General features: G+C 49.1%; 7 protein-coding genes and 4 non-coding genes across 11 annotated transcripts; 6 read left to right on the forward strand and 5 right to left on the reverse strand.

The window, feature by feature from the left end:
* Positions 1-808: 808 nt before the first annotated feature.
* On the reverse strand, positions 809-1293 carry F5J12DRAFT_179212 (uncharacterized protein). The gene has a single exon (XM_051738252.1). The coding sequence runs from the start codon at positions 1177-1179 to the stop codon at positions 907-909; it is 273 nt and encodes a 90-aa protein (XP_051604633.1). The 5' UTR covers positions 1180-1293; the 3' UTR covers positions 809-906.
* Positions 1294-1909: 616 nt separating this feature from the next.
* Positions 1910-1980, reverse strand: F5J12DRAFT_t31. The gene has a single exon. It is a non-coding gene; the product is annotated as a tRNA-Gly (tRNA).
* Positions 1981-2100: 120 nt separating this feature from the next.
* Positions 2101-2171, forward strand: F5J12DRAFT_t10. Its single transcript has one exon. It is a non-coding gene; the product is annotated as a tRNA-Gly (tRNA).
* A 19-nt stretch (positions 2172-2190) lies between these two features.
* Positions 2191-3411, reverse strand: F5J12DRAFT_795608 (ATPase V1/A1 complex subunit E). Its single transcript, XM_051744076.1, has 6 exons — positions 3243-3411; positions 3104-3184; positions 2950-3032; positions 2585-2899; positions 2434-2521; positions 2191-2378 (listed from the first exon to the last, which is right to left on the reverse strand). The coding sequence occupies exons 1-6, from the start codon at positions 3294-3296 to the stop codon at positions 2316-2318; spliced, it is 684 nt and encodes a 227-aa protein (XP_051604634.1). The 5' UTR covers positions 3297-3411; the 3' UTR covers positions 2191-2315.
* Positions 3412-3661: 250 nt separating this feature from the next.
* F5J12DRAFT_t30 lies at positions 3662-3732 on the reverse strand. The gene has a single exon. It is a non-coding gene; the product is annotated as a tRNA-Gly (tRNA).
* Positions 3733-3979: 247 nt separating this feature from the next.
* On the forward strand, positions 3980-8203 carry F5J12DRAFT_795631 (glycoside hydrolase family 95 protein). The gene is made up of 20 exons (XM_051744077.1): positions 3980-4506; positions 4561-4643; positions 4713-4818; positions 4875-4910; positions 4971-5106; positions 5158-5852; positions 5912-5917; positions 5967-6052; positions 6104-6181; positions 6235-6240; positions 6295-6355; positions 6409-6425; positions 6482-6559; positions 6609-6717; positions 6771-6866; positions 6914-6979; positions 7040-7101; positions 7153-7386; positions 7438-7542; positions 7598-8203. The coding sequence occupies exons 1-20, from the start codon at positions 4245-4247 to the stop codon at positions 7883-7885; spliced, it is 2610 nt and encodes an 869-aa protein (XP_051604635.1). The 5' UTR covers positions 3980-4244; the 3' UTR covers positions 7886-8203.
* On the forward strand, positions 7976-8046 carry F5J12DRAFT_t11. The gene has a single exon. It is a non-coding gene; the product is annotated as a tRNA-Gly (tRNA).
* Positions 8186-9302, forward strand: F5J12DRAFT_795635 (Mss4-like protein). The gene is made up of 4 exons (XM_051744078.1): positions 8186-8623; positions 8671-8824; positions 8876-9028; positions 9127-9302. The coding sequence occupies exons 1-3, from the start codon at positions 8333-8335 to the stop codon at positions 8998-9000; spliced, it is 570 nt and encodes a 189-aa protein (XP_051604636.1). The 5' UTR covers positions 8186-8332; the 3' UTR covers positions 9001-9028; positions 9127-9302.
* F5J12DRAFT_795639 (uncharacterized protein) lies at positions 9292-11329 on the forward strand. The gene is made up of 5 exons (XM_051744079.1): positions 9292-9717; positions 9771-10069; positions 10119-10194; positions 10250-10578; positions 10633-11329. Exons 1-5 carry the CDS (start codon positions 9648-9650, stop codon positions 10891-10893), a joined length of 1035 nt encoding a protein of 344 aa, XP_051604637.1. The 5' UTR covers positions 9292-9647; the 3' UTR covers positions 10894-11329.
* A 2-nt stretch (positions 11330-11331) lies between these two features.
* On the reverse strand, positions 11332-13728 carry F5J12DRAFT_760980 (P-loop containing nucleoside triphosphate hydrolase protein). Its single transcript, XM_051742119.1, has 3 exons — positions 13315-13728; positions 12769-13264; positions 11332-12714 (listed from the first exon to the last, which is right to left on the reverse strand). Exons 1-3 carry the CDS (start codon positions 13607-13609, stop codon positions 11529-11531), a joined length of 1977 nt encoding a protein of 658 aa, XP_051604638.1. The 5' UTR covers positions 13610-13728; the 3' UTR covers positions 11332-11528.
* Positions 13729-14487: 759 nt separating this feature from the next.
* F5J12DRAFT_179523 (P-loop containing nucleoside triphosphate hydrolase protein) lies at positions 14488-15620 on the forward strand. The gene is made up of 4 exons (XM_051738254.1): positions 14488-14821; positions 14873-15081; positions 15207-15290; positions 15341-15620. The coding sequence occupies exons 1-4, from the start codon at positions 14617-14619 to the stop codon at positions 15512-15514; spliced, it is 672 nt and encodes a 223-aa protein (XP_051604639.1). The 5' UTR covers positions 14488-14616; the 3' UTR covers positions 15515-15620.
* Positions 15621-16317: the final 697 nt, after the last annotated feature.

Raw genomic sequence — 16317 nt, forward strand, 5'->3', positions numbered from 1 at the left:
TGACCAACACGAATTGCACTGATCATTCAACTACGCCCGCATAAATTGTTTGACGATTTTCTGTACCAGCTCTATAGACTCACCATATTCCCGCGCGGTCTGGAGAGGCGAATCACTTGTGCCCATACCTTGGTAGTTCGTACCGCGCACCTCCGACCGTTTACATTCGCTCATTCCCACATACCATCCACACGTTACTTCCATTATTGCTACTGACACGCAAGGATCCATTTCATTCATCGACCACCCACTATAATTGTAGTGTTATATTTTTTTGCCACGGGTGGTCTCTCTTTCTTCACGGATTTTTTCTGCTATAATACACTTCATATTGATCATGGTGAACGATTGGTAGAACGCTGGCCCGTATCTCATAGGGTAATCCTGTATCCTCGTCGTTCCTTTTTCATGACCTTCTCTTTCTACTGTCGCCCGCTATCGGATATATTTTGTTGTAGCAGCTCCCTTCCTGTGCGTTTCTCCCTCACTTCCTGATGCAACGAAAGAGACGCAGCTTCTTGCTACAATTCAATGTTGCAGTGCCGCAACTTTGATAGTTGTGTATACCCGTGCCACTAACGCGTGTCAAAATGCCGAGTGTAGCAGTGGTGCTATATCTTGACCAGTCATGGTTCGATCACCCTGTCGTCCTTTCTCGCATCATCGTTCTAAGTTGATGTCGCTACGTGATTACGAATATAGCTGTTCCATTTAGTTTCAGGAACACACCAGTTGATCATTTGCTTGAGTGCATCTGTCCATCAAGGTCACCCTCGCAGCTTATGGAAGAGATGGGAGTAGAGAGTGACAACCATTTCAACGCGAGATCGTCTTAGTAACCCCTGGACAAGTTTCTTCACAAAAGGTCTGCGGATGATACTTGAAATCGCCATGTTGACATATGTGTTAAACAAACATGTAACGAACATCAGAAGTGCTTATCAAGGTATGTGCCTTAGTGGTAATCAAGCAGATTCGAAGCACGTACGCTATTCGATTGATAGTAATGGCGGAGACGACAGGTGCTAGATTCGACACGACTAATAGTACTAGTGAACATGCCAAACTTCTCAGAAGAGTCGTAAACGTTAATAAGTACTGCGAGCCCCCCCTTTGGAACGGCGGTGACTTACTCTCAGAATGGAATATCATAAAACAAGCCGAGGCGGATCCGGCCATCGGTCATCTATTCATTATGTTCGTGTCGTTCTAGAAACCTCACAGCACATATTCGCGAGGTCCGATCAGTACTGGCTGTCATAGACGGGCGCAAGCCGATCACCGACGGGCAAGGTGTTCCACTGGCCGCAAAACGTACTTACCCCTACGTATTGATTCCCACTGTGCCTGTAACGTCCTACTTCGAAAAGCAGTTAGACTAGCTGAGATGTACCAGTACAGGCGCAATCAACAATGGAACATACCCGTACCACAGGCTAGGTTATCTTTTGCGCTATTGCAGCGGCAGTAATTTGGGCCGCAGGCTTGGCTCGCAAGAAATGGAGCACCGACGAAATTCGCAGAAGTAGCATGTTCTCGGCCCACGGTACCCGACCTGAAGGCTGGCGTTATCGTTCGAATTCGGGGTGGCACTCTATTCGGACGCACATGGACTGAGATTGGCGCGCTGGAAGTGTTGACAGGAAGCGGTAGAGAGTAGAGGGACGTCAAAGCATCATGAACTGGTTTGGTAGGCTCTGTAGAAGAGGGAACAGTCAGCTGCAAAACAGGTTGTTGTATGCCTGCCTCTACATCGGATACATGTCTTATAAAAGCGAGAGTGGGTACTTGCACGGTTCTACTGTCGGCACTGAAGCTTTGAAGTGCTGAACAATGCGCGTTCTGATCCATTCGCCGTTAGTCCGTAGGTTCAGTACTGCAATGTTATACAAAAAAAATAAAAACAGACTGCATTAAGAGGGAATCGAACCCCCGGCGGGTCGATGGCAACGACCCAGGTTACCACTACCCCATTAATGCGATAATGCAGAAGCGAAAACTGACACAGATAAGCGAGACTGTCTCCCTGGATTATGTAACGCTCGCACTCGATGCGTACTTTCGTGGCTGGAATGACATTTTCGGGCCAAGAAAATTGTCGCATTAATGGGGTAGTGGTAACCTGGGTCGTTGCCATCGACCCGCCGGGGGTTCGATTCCCTCTTAATGCAATTGATGCGTTTGCTTTTTCGGCTTTTCTCATAATTCCTTTTTGCGACACCTTGGGATGTGAATGACCACCATCATTCAAAGGATATGTAGATATGTGCTCAAGCAGGTGGACTAGCTACAGGTATGTGTGAACGTTTGTCCTATCATGTATAGAATTTCCTGTTCAAATTGGGGCCAAAGAGATCCACTCGAATCTCCGGAAGCATCTGAACGATATAATGGGGTCAGCATGTGGAATTTTCAACGCGACGTCCAGCGTACCTTGTCCTCGAGTAGTCTCAAGCGTTCATCTAACGTGTTGTCGATTGTTATCCGCTTGTTACCGCTGGCCAATTTGATACCACCGGCACTAAAGAAACAGCATCTCTAAACTTCCAGTGCTTAAGGAGACCATTTATACACATGAGCGCACCTGTTATCCTCCAGCGTCCCTTGGACGTCAAACGATACTTGCTGCCCACTCAGCTGAGTATATGTCTCGGAAGCAGCAGCCCCTGCGCTCCGTACGAGTTCTACATCAGCCGGGCGGGCAATAAGGATCACTTTTGGCTCCATGAGTTGGAGGTAGCCTTGCAAGACGGCACCTTCCAAGAATTGAGAGTACCGTCCTTCGTCCTCTGCAAACTTTGAGATCTCCTCCCGTGCAGTGGCAAACAGCTCTTGTAGCTGCTCCTCTCTTTTATGGAGAATCTTCAAACGTGATTTATTGGTAAGGTTGGACTGGGCACTGCGGCGCATAATTAGTTGTGATCGAATCAGGTATGAGTAACCACGTACATTTTCTGTGCGGTCTCGACGCCCTTGCGTTTCTTTTCATACTGGGCGTCGATGGCTTGCTGTTCTTGCTTCACGAGCTTAGCCTACTCTCGTCCGGTCATAGGATTGCCCCACGGTCAGCTTGTTCGGACTGCGCACGCGGGATGGAGAATACCTTCTCGATAGCAAACTCTTCGTCTGCCTTCACCTTAATCTCTCGTGCCTTCTCCATCGCCTCCTGCCTGATGAAGGCCACCTGCACGTATCAATCCACAGTCAGACATGAAACTGAGGCGATCAGTGCGAACGCGTACCATCTTGTTCATCTCGCTCAATACTTCATCATCGTTGAGTGGTCTGGAAGCCATTTTAATTGTGGGATCGTCTATTGCCGCTCTGTTCCGGTTAGTCTCACAATGAGTACGAAGCGTCCTGAACGGAACAACGGCAAGCGGACAAGTGATCCAGTCGCACGAACAGAGTCGACTGCCATATTTGGCTAACTACGCTAAACCTCTTCCAAATTTCGGTGCTTTCAAGCAGTGCAACAGCTGTTTCCACATTCTTTCAACCTCGCACCCGAGGTGCCGAGTGCCTATGTATCGAACTTCGTCGCTCTGATCAAAAGCAGGTACGATGAAGCCCTCCATAGGCGTTGCATCAATGGACGACACAAAGTAAAAATATAGCCTTAAATTTGTTCCCAGTGGAGCAAAAAAGAACGCGCATCAATTGCATTAAGAGGGAATCGAACCCCCGGCGGGTCGATGGCAACGACCCAGGTTACCACTACCCCATTAATGCGACGAAAAGTGTCGGAACATCTCCTAACTCGGATACTTGTGCTCGGATGCGTGTACGGTTGTCGTCGGAAGCACTGAGCATGCTAAATACGCTGGTTTCGGGTGGCCAGGTGGGGTACGAATCTATCAGTGGCATCAGGCATGTTCTGCCGATTGGAGACGTCGAGCACGTGATTTGCTATTGTCTGTGACGTTTCAGTGCATGGCAGGCGTTCCGCTGCGAACAAGTGCCGCTGCCCGGTCACCTGAGGACCGTCCGGTATTTATGCAGGCGGTGATTTGGACACTCGTTCTTATATTTAAGCAAATCTGTCTGCGAAAGTAAGTCCCAGACTAGTGACCTTCTCTGCTTTTGAACCTTGCGTGCAACTATCCGTCCCGCGCTGGCCGTGCTGCACGTCTACTGTAGCGGAAAACCTTGTGGTGGCGGCCGTGGAGCCTCCAACATTACTGGAAACTATCGTGAAGTGGCAAAACAGCAATTACTAGCCTTGCATTAGCACCAAGAGGAACATGGACTCGCCGATTGCATTACTCGGGGGTCGCCCCTGGGCAGTCATTCTCCCGCTATTTCGCTTAATACGTCGCGTCCTACCCCAGGACATCCAATTGTGGCTGAGTCAAATCTCCTGCATACTTTCTATCTCAACATGCGCTTCGGTAATTCGTTTTGCCCCTTCCGGCTTCCCAGATTCCGGTAATGGCCTCTGGTATACTTCTCCGGGTACGAAATGGGCGCATGATCTACTCCCAATTGGGAACGGACATTTGGCTGGTATATTCCTTCCCGTCCACCCATATCTGCATCTGAACCATGGTCGTCTTGCAGCCATGCTTCTGGGAGGGACAACTCAGGAGTCGATCCAACTTAACATAGAGTCCCTGTGGTCTGGCGGACCGTTTCAAGATCCTGTATGTGTTCATCTATCGTACAACTATCCTCCTTGAGAATCTGTCGGCGTTTACTGACGTAGCTTGTAGACTTACAACGGTGGCAATAACTTGCCTTCGCAGCGAACTCAACTAGCCGAGGACATGCGGAGGATTCGTCAAACTATCTTCTCTAGTCCAAGTGGTACCATTGACAGTGAGTCTTAACTTATCCATTCATGACACAAAATCATGCGACATTCTGCTATGAAGACATTGCCGAGATTATGACACCTGCGGGTGCCTATGGTACGTGGACGCAGTTCATCACGGAACGCTTTCAAAGTTCCGTCTCCATGGTCTTCTCAGGATCTTACGCGGGAGCGGGATACATACTTGTAACAATGAATACAACCGGTCTAGTATCTGGATATGTGAGGTGGCTTGACCTTGATACAGCTGTTCAGCGTACCATGTGGTCGCAAAAGGGTGTCCATTTTGTTAGGTACATTTCTTGCCTTCTACATGGGACATTTACTATACATCGGGTCGACAGGGAGTCTTTCTGTTCCCATCCTTTGCAAGCCTGCGTTCAGCACATCAACACCACATCATCGACTCTCCCAACATTAACTTATGCTTACTCCGTTGCTGCTGAGACAGGGCTCCCCTTACCGAACATAACCTGCTTCGACAACTCAACCCTACGTATCAGGAACGTTATCTTAGATCCCGGTATGCTCTACGAAATCCTTGTTCGTGTCGAGGCTCCAGGTGGCAGGGTGTCGTGTACTGCTAATGCTAGTTCAAGTCCATCTAATGCCACACTTATCGTGACCCACGCATCGGAAGCATGGGTCACCTGGTTCGGGGATACGGATTACGACATAGCAGCTGGAGATTCCGCTTCCAACTTTTCTTTCCAGGGACCCGACCCCCACAACAACCTCATCGATCTCATGTCCTCTGTATATGCAAACACTGATTCATATACCTCCATTCTCGATGCCCATATTTCGGACTATGTATCACTTATGGACAGGTTTTCTATCTCACTGGGTCAGACCCCAGACTTCAAAACGCCTACAGATCAGATCGTTGCGTCATACCGAAGCCATATTGGCAATCCCTATTTGGAATGGCTTCTATTCAATTATGGAAGATATCTATTGGTTAGTAGCGCTAGAGGAATTTTGCCTGCAAACCTGCAGGGGAAATGGGCAGATGCGCAATCTAATGCTTGGGGCTCTGGTAAGATTCGTATCGGTCACCTTTTCCTAAATGATCAGCGATGCATCTCACTACTACAGACTACCGTGAGTGGCGCGGTTTGCGATATATGTTCGGTGCTGAGCCAGTTATTAGACTCGAATGTCAACATCCAGATGAACTATTGGTTTGCTGAGATGGCCAATCTAGACGTCACACAATCACTCTTCGATTATTTTGAGGTTAACTCTCCGCCTTTCCTGAAAACTGCCTGAGAACTTACTTTTAGGCAGAATACATGGGTGCCACGCGGTAGATACACCGCGGAAATCCTGTACAATGTCAGTCGTGGATGGGTCACACACAATGAAGTAGGTCAGCTTGGTATACGACCGCGACAGTCTTTGACACAATTTCGATTTAGATGAATGTAAGACGTTCTCGTTCAACATGTTGAGTTACGTTCATTGCTGTGGTGTCACAGATCTTTGGGCATACTGGCATGAAGTTGTCAGGAAATTCCGCTCTGTGGGCTAACTATCCGGGTACGATAGTCCTGTATTATCACACATGAAAGTCGTACTGAAGTTCGCTGAAGAATCCAACGCTTGGATGGTTGGTTGGCATCCCTTCTTAGCGGGTTGACAGTGGTCCACTGATCCTGACCCTAGATGATCCACATCTGGGATCACTTAGATTATACCAATGATGTTAAGTGGTGGAGGCGTCAAGGATGGCCCCTGCTCAAGGTAAATCAATGCGCGTGTCGCGTTATATGGACTGCTTAACCCTGTTTAGGGTGCCGCGAGCTTCCATCTGGAGAAGCTCGTTGAGGATTTGCACTTCAATGACACCACCCTTGTAACTGTACCCTGCAACTCACCAGAGCAAACTCCGATTACCTTCGGTATGTTCTGGATCGAGTTTCCTCATCATATAGCGTGATTCCGACCTGGACAGGGTGTGCGCACTCTCAGCAACTGATCTGGCAAATGTTTAATGCAGTCGAAAAGGGTTTTGTTATCGCTGGCGACAGCGACATCGGCTTCCTCGATGGTATGCGCGCGATTATTGTTTTTGAGATAGTGATTGACCCGTGACAGCCATTCGCACAAGCAGGGAGAAGATGGACATGGGCCTCCGGATCGGGCGATGGGGTCAGCTCCAAGGTTAGCTGTTCTCGGGTTCACGATGCTACCGTCACATCCTTGGCTCAACTATGGTTATAGAGTGGAAGGTAGACATAGACCAACCGACAGATACCCATCGCCACCTCAGTCATTTGATAGGAGTATGAATTTCACTAGCAGATGGGACATCGGTCGACTAACCATACTGATAGTTATATCCAGGATATGCCATCGCCTCGTATTCCCTTTCCTTACAGGGTGGTCTGACCGTCGATGGAACGTTCATGAATTATACAAAGGAGCAGGTTCTCGACGCTGCGGAAATCAGTCTTATTCATAGAGGTAATGGGACTGGACCGGATGCTGATGCAGGCTGGGAGAAAGTTTGGAGGGCTGCTGCTTGGGCACAGCTCGGCAATGGAACCGAATTTTACAAGGAATTGACTGTATGTTGTTCCTTTGCTTCCTGTGGCAAGCCATTAACGTCCGTTGTTCAGTATGCCATAGAGAGGAATTTCGCACAGAATTTGTTTTCGCTGTATACCTATGGATCGACTATCTTCCAAATTGATGCGAATTTCGGATATCCGGCTGCGGTACTCGTGAGTCTCTACTTCGCAAGCGAATCACTTCAACGAATCTGATGACTTGCCCAAGAACGCATTGATACAGGCACCGGATGTAGCCCGCATGAATATCCCTCTTGAAGTCACTCTTCTCCCTGCATTGCCTCTAACTTGGTCGTCTGGCTCGGTCAGAGGCGCGCGAATACGCGGTGGGATCACGCTCGATCTCTCATGGAAACATGGGAAACCCAATGTGGCAAAGTTCACTGTCGACGATGACGTTGCTGATCGGGTGAGGGATGTCAATGTGAACTATGCTGGTCGTGTAGTTGGGCGATTCAGGAGTAATCCCGGGACAATCAAGAACATTCGATTTTGATGAATCTTAAGTGGTTTGCTGTGAATATTAGTACTACGACGCTGTTTGCATTCACGGCGGTTTGTATAGCATAAGAAGACACACGTCGTCGCATTAATGGGGTAGTGGTAACCTGGGTCGTTGCCATCGACCCGCCGGGGGTTCGATTCCCTCTTAATGCATGTTTTTTTTCTTTGGTCTCGCACGAGACTAATTCATACATTCTATTGCTCTTAGCACTACAAAAAGGGGACATGGTGATCAAATATGTAGGCATACTGGCAACTACATCTAGGAGAAGTAAAGTTGTTTTTTTTCTGCCATCCATCTCCGTCTCTGACCAGGTTCGTCTAAACATATTGCGAGTGCTGGAAAACTCGGACCTTGGGGTATTATTAGTTGATAGTTCCCAGCTTACTAATCAAGTATCTTTCCATCATCACCCTGACTTGGTCCTGGTAGCACGAAATGTGCGACACTTCACAGGTGAGAGGAGGCACGGGGTTGGCCCCTAGCCCTGATCAACCTGTGTCGCTGCCACCCGGACTATTTGAGGCCCTACGGAGGCCACCGGCGCGGAATTCCACCGCTCGGAGTCTTCAAGATTTTGATAGCGGTGTAATGGATGTGTGCAGTACGGATGTCACGAGACAAGGAGTATTGAAGAATAAATACGACCTCACATGCCCCCGTACTGGATGCGGATCTATAATTCTGAAGAGCGACGTGGGGATGTGGGTGGAAGGGGCCGGTGTAGAAGTAAGGAAGCTGTATTATTCCTCGTGCATATTTTCACACTATTCTAGATGGACGACCCCAACAGGCCCCCGCACCCGGAACTTACTCCACTTCCACTGCCACCTGCTACTGTTCACTGGTGGCTAATTACGCCATCTCCGATGGAGTTTGAGAACATTGGTTTCACTCGAACCGTCCGATCCAACGTCGGAGAAACGTCAGGTACGCAGTTCTCGAAGACTTTCCTTCAATCGCCGAAAACCCTGTTGTAAGGCTCTACGAAGAAACTTAAATTTCTCATCTGTGCCGAGTGCGATTTAGGTCCTCTTGGCTGGACTGAAGAGGGCGGGAAAGAATTTTGGCTTGCATGTTCAAGGGTGAAATACAATATACAGTGATATAAGCTACCACTACGCAATGCGAAAGGTGGGTTCTTAGTGTGGTTTTCTGGATATCAACAATTTGTACAATCACCTACTGACACATAAAATCACGTTATTTCTGATGTCACCATTCCTCCGAAGTTCATCCCAAGTCAAAACTACATACACTGGGAGTACGACATAGTAGGATAATTGTCTTATGTCGATTATATCGAGCAAACCTAGATCGCAATCTTGGCTGCTGTATGGATTAATATTTGTTACTGTATGGAGTGGTTACCTAACGAGCTGGAGTCCGGAGTGCTCACAAAGGCTCGTAGTTGCCAGCAATGGCGTTCCTCCCACGAAACTACAGCTCCTGACCCGTAAAACTCAAAGCAAATGGAAAGGTCAGATAGATGTCGATACTAAATTTATACAGGTGTCGCACGTCCTAGGACGCGGGCGTATCACACATGGAGGGCAGTCGTATGGCTCCATCCCTATCGGAGGCATATCGAGCGGAATTGTTGGAAAGCATCTCAGGATACTCAAGACAAGTACCGAGTACTGGAGGTAGTTGTTGTCAATTTTAGGTGGATCCCACTTCATACGCCATGAGTATATAAGATGGGAGGCTCCCTGCCAGCAGCTTGACTCGTTCACATTGCCTTCCCGCCATCATGGCTAACGCAGGTCCACTGTGGCAAAACTCCCTTTATATTGGCAATATATTGAGTACCATCCTCTATGGTACGCCACCTCATTTCACTGCAACCCAGCCTACCATTGATTGCTTCTCGAAGGTGTTGAACTAAGCTTATACTGTCAGACAATGCGGGCCCTGGGCTGTTCTGCGACGGGGTCTCGGGACTCCCTCTCACACCATACCGTGATTATCTATCGTTGCTTCAGCAGTCTGTTCCTATTCCTCGTCAGCATCTTCGTGCTGGTGGAAGCAATCTTCGGACAGCAAATGTGGATCATTCACTATGGATACGTTGGGGGCATGGCGCAGCTTTATGTTGACCAGTCTTCCGTATGGTACCAGATTCTGGGCCTGATGGCCATAGTTTTGTTGCAACTAAGCAGTGATGCATTGCTTGTACGTACCTTGGTCGATTGTCTGACAGTCGGAACTGAACTTTCGAAAGATCTATCGTCTTTATCTTCTCTGGAAAAGAATATGGGTTCTTGTTCTACCTTGTATACTATGGGTGGGAACAGTTGGTGAGCTCACTTCTTCCTCCCCACGCATTTCTGTCTTGACCTGTTGTCCATCCAGTTTTGGGAGCGCTTTTTTGCTCGTACTGTGCTGCCCAGCATGGTAACATATTTGCCGGAGACGCCGCACTTATAGCCGTCGCTTACTACGCAGTGGCAATCGCTCTGAACCTCCTAGTCACGTCGATGCTATGTGGCCAGATGTTGACCATTGGACGGAAGAGCCGCAGACAATATGGCTCTGTTAGTTCGTGGAAATATTTCAATGCCGCATCGGTGATCATCGAGTCTGCTCTGCCATGCACAGCAGTCGGGATAGCATTCCTCGTGACCTTCGCACTCGATAGCGGGGTTTCTGTGGCGTTCCTTTCTCTATACGTGATGTTAACTGTGAGCTACTGCATTCTCGGGGAATGGCGCTCATGAACTGAAGATCCTCTCAAGTGTGTGTCTCCTCAGATGCTGATCCTCCATGCGGCGCAGGGAACTTCTTATGACCTTGAGCGAAAGTCTATAGTAGGGGTTTTAACGCCTTCTGCTTCTCCGATGAGGCCACGGCCGCCGCCTTTGAGCACGTCAAACCTGAGCAGGTCACGGATGAAAGAAGATATATCGCCTCCCCCTCTGACGCCAAGTTTGTCCCTGAAGCATGACTTTCCCGCCCATGCAGAATTAATCCCCCCAAACCATTGCTATCTAGCTTGAGTGTATTACGAGTCTATGTACCACAAGCAACTGCACAAGAACGTCTCAATGCTGCCAGCATCCACGTCTAACATCCAAGAAAACCTTGGATCTTAATCAACCGTCGGGTCTTAGGAATCTGCAAGTACAGTCGACTCCCTTATAACCCATACCCATTCGGGATAGGCCATAGGGTATGGGGTATGAGAGAGTATGGGAATTTGGGAAATGGAAAAATGTATGGGTTATGAGGGAGTCGACTGTAGTCAAATTTTCACATAGGTGACTTCTATTCAGAGAATGAACGAGCAGATCCACATAGCAAGACATTTTGCTTTGTCTTACTCTGGCTCCCTCGTTACCTTTTATAGGGTCTCGGATTTGCTTGTAATCGTGTTGCTTGTAAGCGACATCTATGACTTCGACGTAACACCGATAATATTGTGTAAAAACCGGTAGTAGCATGTGTTCGTTCCACATAATGAGAGGCGTAGAACGCCCGCGAGCATAACTACGAAAGAACACCATCGTGAATATAAAAGAGATGAAGCGTGGAATGACTGTTATGGTAGGGAGGATACATGATATGGCTACAAAGAAAATGTCGTTACCTTCGTCCGGTGCAACTATTCGTCTCGGGGCCCGTATGCTTGCAATTAATTCTCGAACGCCCCCTCGATTAAGTCGTTCGCACTCCCCTTCGATTGTGCCCGGAGCTTAACATCCTTTGCTATCCTTGCGCTCTCGCGGACCCATATTGCCCGGACTTCTTCCTCCCGCGGATCCGTGATTTCAGCGTGAGAGTCGGCGACGCCTAAGCCACGAAGAACTTCGTCTATGCGAACGGTATCTGCAATACGGATATCTTGACCTGCTGCCGCACTCTTCGCCATCGCGCCGAATGATGTCGAGCGGCCAAACCCACGACGACCTGATTTAGACGGAGACGCGACAGCAGAACAGGACGTCGACGATGAGATGAGTCCAGAAGTCTCCAACACACCCAACAGATCTGCGAACTCGCTTTGAGAAACTGGGGTGAAGATATCATGCTCTGTGCGGGAGAGAATTGCAGTGTAGTAAGAGTGTATCTGAGCAAGATCGAGGCCAGCGGATTTGTTGGTGAGCCCCATTGAACCTAAACGCTTGACGGGGGTTTTAGGAGGGGAGGAGATAGAAAAAGCCAAGGGGAGAAAGGCCTCCATTCGCTTCGTGGCCAGGAGCATAGACAACAGAACAAGTCTGGCTTGCAACCCGAAACCGCGCACCTTGGTTACAATTTCGCTACTAGAAGATGAGGTTGTAGACGCCGCCGTTGGCATTACATTGTTGCGACGAGCGTCATTGGAGGGCAGATACGCTTTGAGGGCATCCAAAATGTGAGTAGGCGTGACCACGGGAACTGAGACCGCAAGGGGATTTTCTTCAGCACTAGGATAAGGTGACGACACGGCCTTATCAATAGCGCCACGCAGAACACCAAACAGCATCCTAACATCTCCGGTTTGTGATGCGACCTTCTTCGCCAGCAACGTTAAGGTGGCGATAGGAAGGAACTTTTGTGCGCGTTTCTTAACCTCGTGATCATCTTCGGGTTCGAACAACGAAGAGAGCCGGGCCTTCAGAACGTCCAGTAGCTGAGATGATGTGTATCCGCCAAAATGAAGAGTCGGGATTTCCGTGGTATCATCGCCCAACAAAGTTGTTGACGCAGTGAGTGTGTGGGTGTTGGCGATGCCAATGATGCGGAGAATTGCTGTATGTTTGCGCGCAAGTGAAAAAATGGCCGAGAGCGACCGGCAAGAATTTGCGATGTGATCAAGCTCGTCAAGGACGAGGAGACTATATATGTCCGTTAGATTGTCATCGGGTCAACCATCGGAGGAGAAAAGGTACCATCTTCTTTTCCTTGATGCAAGTAGGTCATCCAAAAGCGGCTTGAACTTCGCCTTTGCTTTCCTTGGGCTGCCCTTGAGGGGCTGAGATCCCACGAACGTGTCATGGAGGTGATCCCAGAGCGCATCTGTGTTGCGGTAAGCCATGCAATTGACAGATATCACTTCGACATCGCAATCTTCCTCCAGTTCCTTAAGCACAGCATTCACGAGGGCAGTCTTGCCAGTACCGGGAGTTCCGGAAATGAAAAGGGATGGACATGTCGATTGCGACTCCCAAGACGAGGAAATGAAATTTTTGATGGTTTCCCGTTCGGTCGTACGACCGGTTATGGACGAATTGTCGTTGCAGGTTGCACGCAGAAGGGTACGTGCGCGCGCATGAATAGGAAGAAGGGTGGCGTGTGGAGTTGGTGGTGGAGTAGACAAAGCCAGGGCAGACATATCCGTCGTCGGCAGAGTTTGGATGTTGGACGTGGACGCATGGCGACCTCTGTCTGCAAAGAGCCGTTAATGACAGCGGAACAGAACGCGTAGCGGTACTTACTGGTTCGAGCACGTGAGGGTGTAATCATCTCCGTGCTGGTTCGCCTTAGGGATGGAGGTGGACTCGTTGGAGACACAGCCGAGCCTTCGGTACGGAAGGGAGGGACGTTTTCCTTGTTGGATTCCCCGTCGAGAAAGGAGAGGGAAACACGAGCGCGTTTCGTTTTGGGTGTAAGGTCGGGAGTGGGCATGGCCTGTGAGCCTGCCTGGTCGACGGTGGACGCGACAGAGGCTGGCTTGCCATCAGCCTGATGCGGTCGCTTGCCAAGCACAGAGGTCTGAGATCTCGTTCGCATGGTGTGGATGTAACGACGACGTAGCCTGGGCAACTAACCCACTAATAACTGACCTTCAAGTGGACCTTGCTGGAAGGACTCAAGAGAAGTTTCCGCTGAGCAGGTCGCGTTATAGCGGGTGGACTGCTTCCGAACTCCGACACATCATTCAACGCGAACACGCGCTGTCGTCACGTGACTTGATCGCGTTTTGCGACGGATGCCAGCTTCGACCGAGTTCACGCTTGTACTCTACGATACATGAAGTGAACGTAGAGGAATCAGACCCGGGATATAGTCCAGCGCGTAGCATTTGTTTCCGAGTATCACAGATGATTTTCATCGCCTGGCCGTTCCGAGGACAGACTCTACTCAGCATCAAAATACGACTCAGAAAAACTGGTTCAAAAATGCTGGGGGAATTCAGCAGATCGGGGACGCTCTAGCTTCGATAGACAAATTCAATGTGTCGCGCGACGCGCACGAGGCAGATGAAAATCTGAAGAATGGAACGTGACGGAATAAAATGGGCCGATGCCTATCGTTAGTGGGGACGACTCACTTTTGGAGTTCAACCCATGTGTATAGTACGGAATTAAACTAATTAATGCGCCCCAACGGTACAAGCAAGTGCCCAAATTTTGTAGTTGTTTGATCTGCCGAGCCTGCGAAACTGCGAAACAGGCAACACGGTTTGAGTGCAGGGTTGCACGCTCTTCTACCGACCTTTCCTGTCCATTTTGTCCCACCTGTCTCTGCGTTGGTTTGACGGACGATTCAACGCAACAAGTTCAGACCGTTCACGCTTCAGTTTTGTTCCACACTGAGCGTGAGCTGATCAATCAGACCTGGAGCGCTTATCGAACCTCTCGCCAACGCACTACAGCACGCCCTTTCCTTTTCCTTTACTTGATTTCATACCACTTTGATACCCCCATTTTTCTGAAGGATCCTAGAGCTGTCTTAGTTCCGCTCGCCGACCTTTGCAACGCCAGTACACCCAGATACCAATATCGCTTGGACCGACGATGTCCGCTCCGACGGGCTCAGCTTCCTCCTCTGCTATGGCCGGCCCAAGCGGTCAGAATCCACATCCCTTGGTGGAGAACAACGAGGAGAAGAACAGTGTCGTCATCAAAGTCGGAATGGTGGGAGACTCGCAAATAGGCAAGACGAGTCTTATGGTCAAGTACGTAGAAGGCAGCTTCGATGAGGATTACATCCAAACGCTAGGTCCTCATCCTCGCATATTTACCTCCGTGGCACTCAATGTCCTCTTTTCAGGCGTAAACTTCATGGAGAAAACGATTACGGTGCGCAGAACGACGATCACTTTTTCTATCTGGGACTTGGGAGGACAGCGGGAGTTCGTGAACATGCTGCCTCTCGTTTGTAATGATGCTGTCGCCATTCTCTTCATGTTCGATCTTTCGCGAAAGTCAACGTTGAACTCAGTAAAAGAATGGTATCGACAAGCAAGGGGGTTCAACAAGGTCAGTGTCACGGAGGCCAACCTCTTCTTCCTGTCATGTCCAGCCACGTCCGTGGATGTGCATCGAGTGGTTTCTCTTGGACCATATCCGCTCCGTGATATCTGGATGTTGACATAACTGTACAGACCGCGATTCCGTTCCTGATCGGAACCAAGTTTGACACGTTCGCAACGTTTCCGAGGGACGAGCAGGAAGAAATCACCAAGCAGGTGCGCAGAGTAGCTGCCATGTTATTTCATGCACTGAGTCACTCTGATAGGCGAAACGATTTGCAAAGGCAATGCACGCTTCCCTGATCTTCTGTTCAACGTCCGCATCGATCAACGTTCAAAAGATATTCAAGATCGTGCTTGCCAAGGCATTCGACTTGAAATGTGTTATTCCAGAGATTGAAGGCGTCGGAGAACCTTTGCTTATTTATGTGGATGTGTAATGTTGTGGACAGTCGTTTTCCTTTAGATGACGGGTGCGGTGCGGAGGGAGATGTAAGATCCATCAAGGTGACGTTTGTACGAATTTGCGGAATGCTATATCGCTGAATATCATCATGCCGTCGATCGCTCGACTGCAGGAAGTAGGCTGGTCAACTTCCCGTGGATGGCGACGCCATCTGGGCACTTCCCATTGACCGCTTACAACCTTTGATGCGGGCGGGATGCATCACCCTGTTCCTTGATCGTGGACTGCATACTTTGCATAAACATCTGAGCTCAGGAGTATTTTATCCCATCTTACCCTCCTTCGCTCCCTATCATCAGTACACTTTCCAGCTATCCGCATTGGCTCGGTTCTATCTATTTAATCACTCGTCTTACTGAGGGCGCCGCCGCCTTCTTGTGTTGTCATTTTCTGTCTTTGCGTCACTGTCATCGTTTGCAAGTCAAAACTCAACCCTTCTCCAATTTTTTTCTTCTCGACCCATCCCGTTGTCCTCACAGCAGTCAAATCCACATATTTCTTTCAGCCGCATCCACACTCCTTTAACACCCCCGAGAGAAGCTCCTGTACTGTTGCTTTCTATGCTCGATATCTTCCCTCCCATGACTTAATGCTTCGATATGGTAATTCCCTATTCGAAATTTGACGAAAGTATGTGAGATTAACAAGTATCCTGAAAGTTGCATGTCCTTGCATCTCCACCCAATGATCGAAGGGGAGCCTCCAAACTACTGAAACAATGTAGCATGTCATTTTAACACAACTGCGACTTTCATTGCCCTGGAGATAAGGGGCGGG

Source organism: Pisolithus orientalis, assembly GCF_024613125.1.
Source record: "Pisolithus orientalis strain OTSU chromosome Unknown F5J12scaffold_2, whole genome shotgun sequence".
In the NCBI taxonomy this organism is placed as follows: domain Eukaryota; kingdom Fungi; phylum Basidiomycota; class Agaricomycetes; order Boletales; family Pisolithaceae; genus Pisolithus; species Pisolithus orientalis.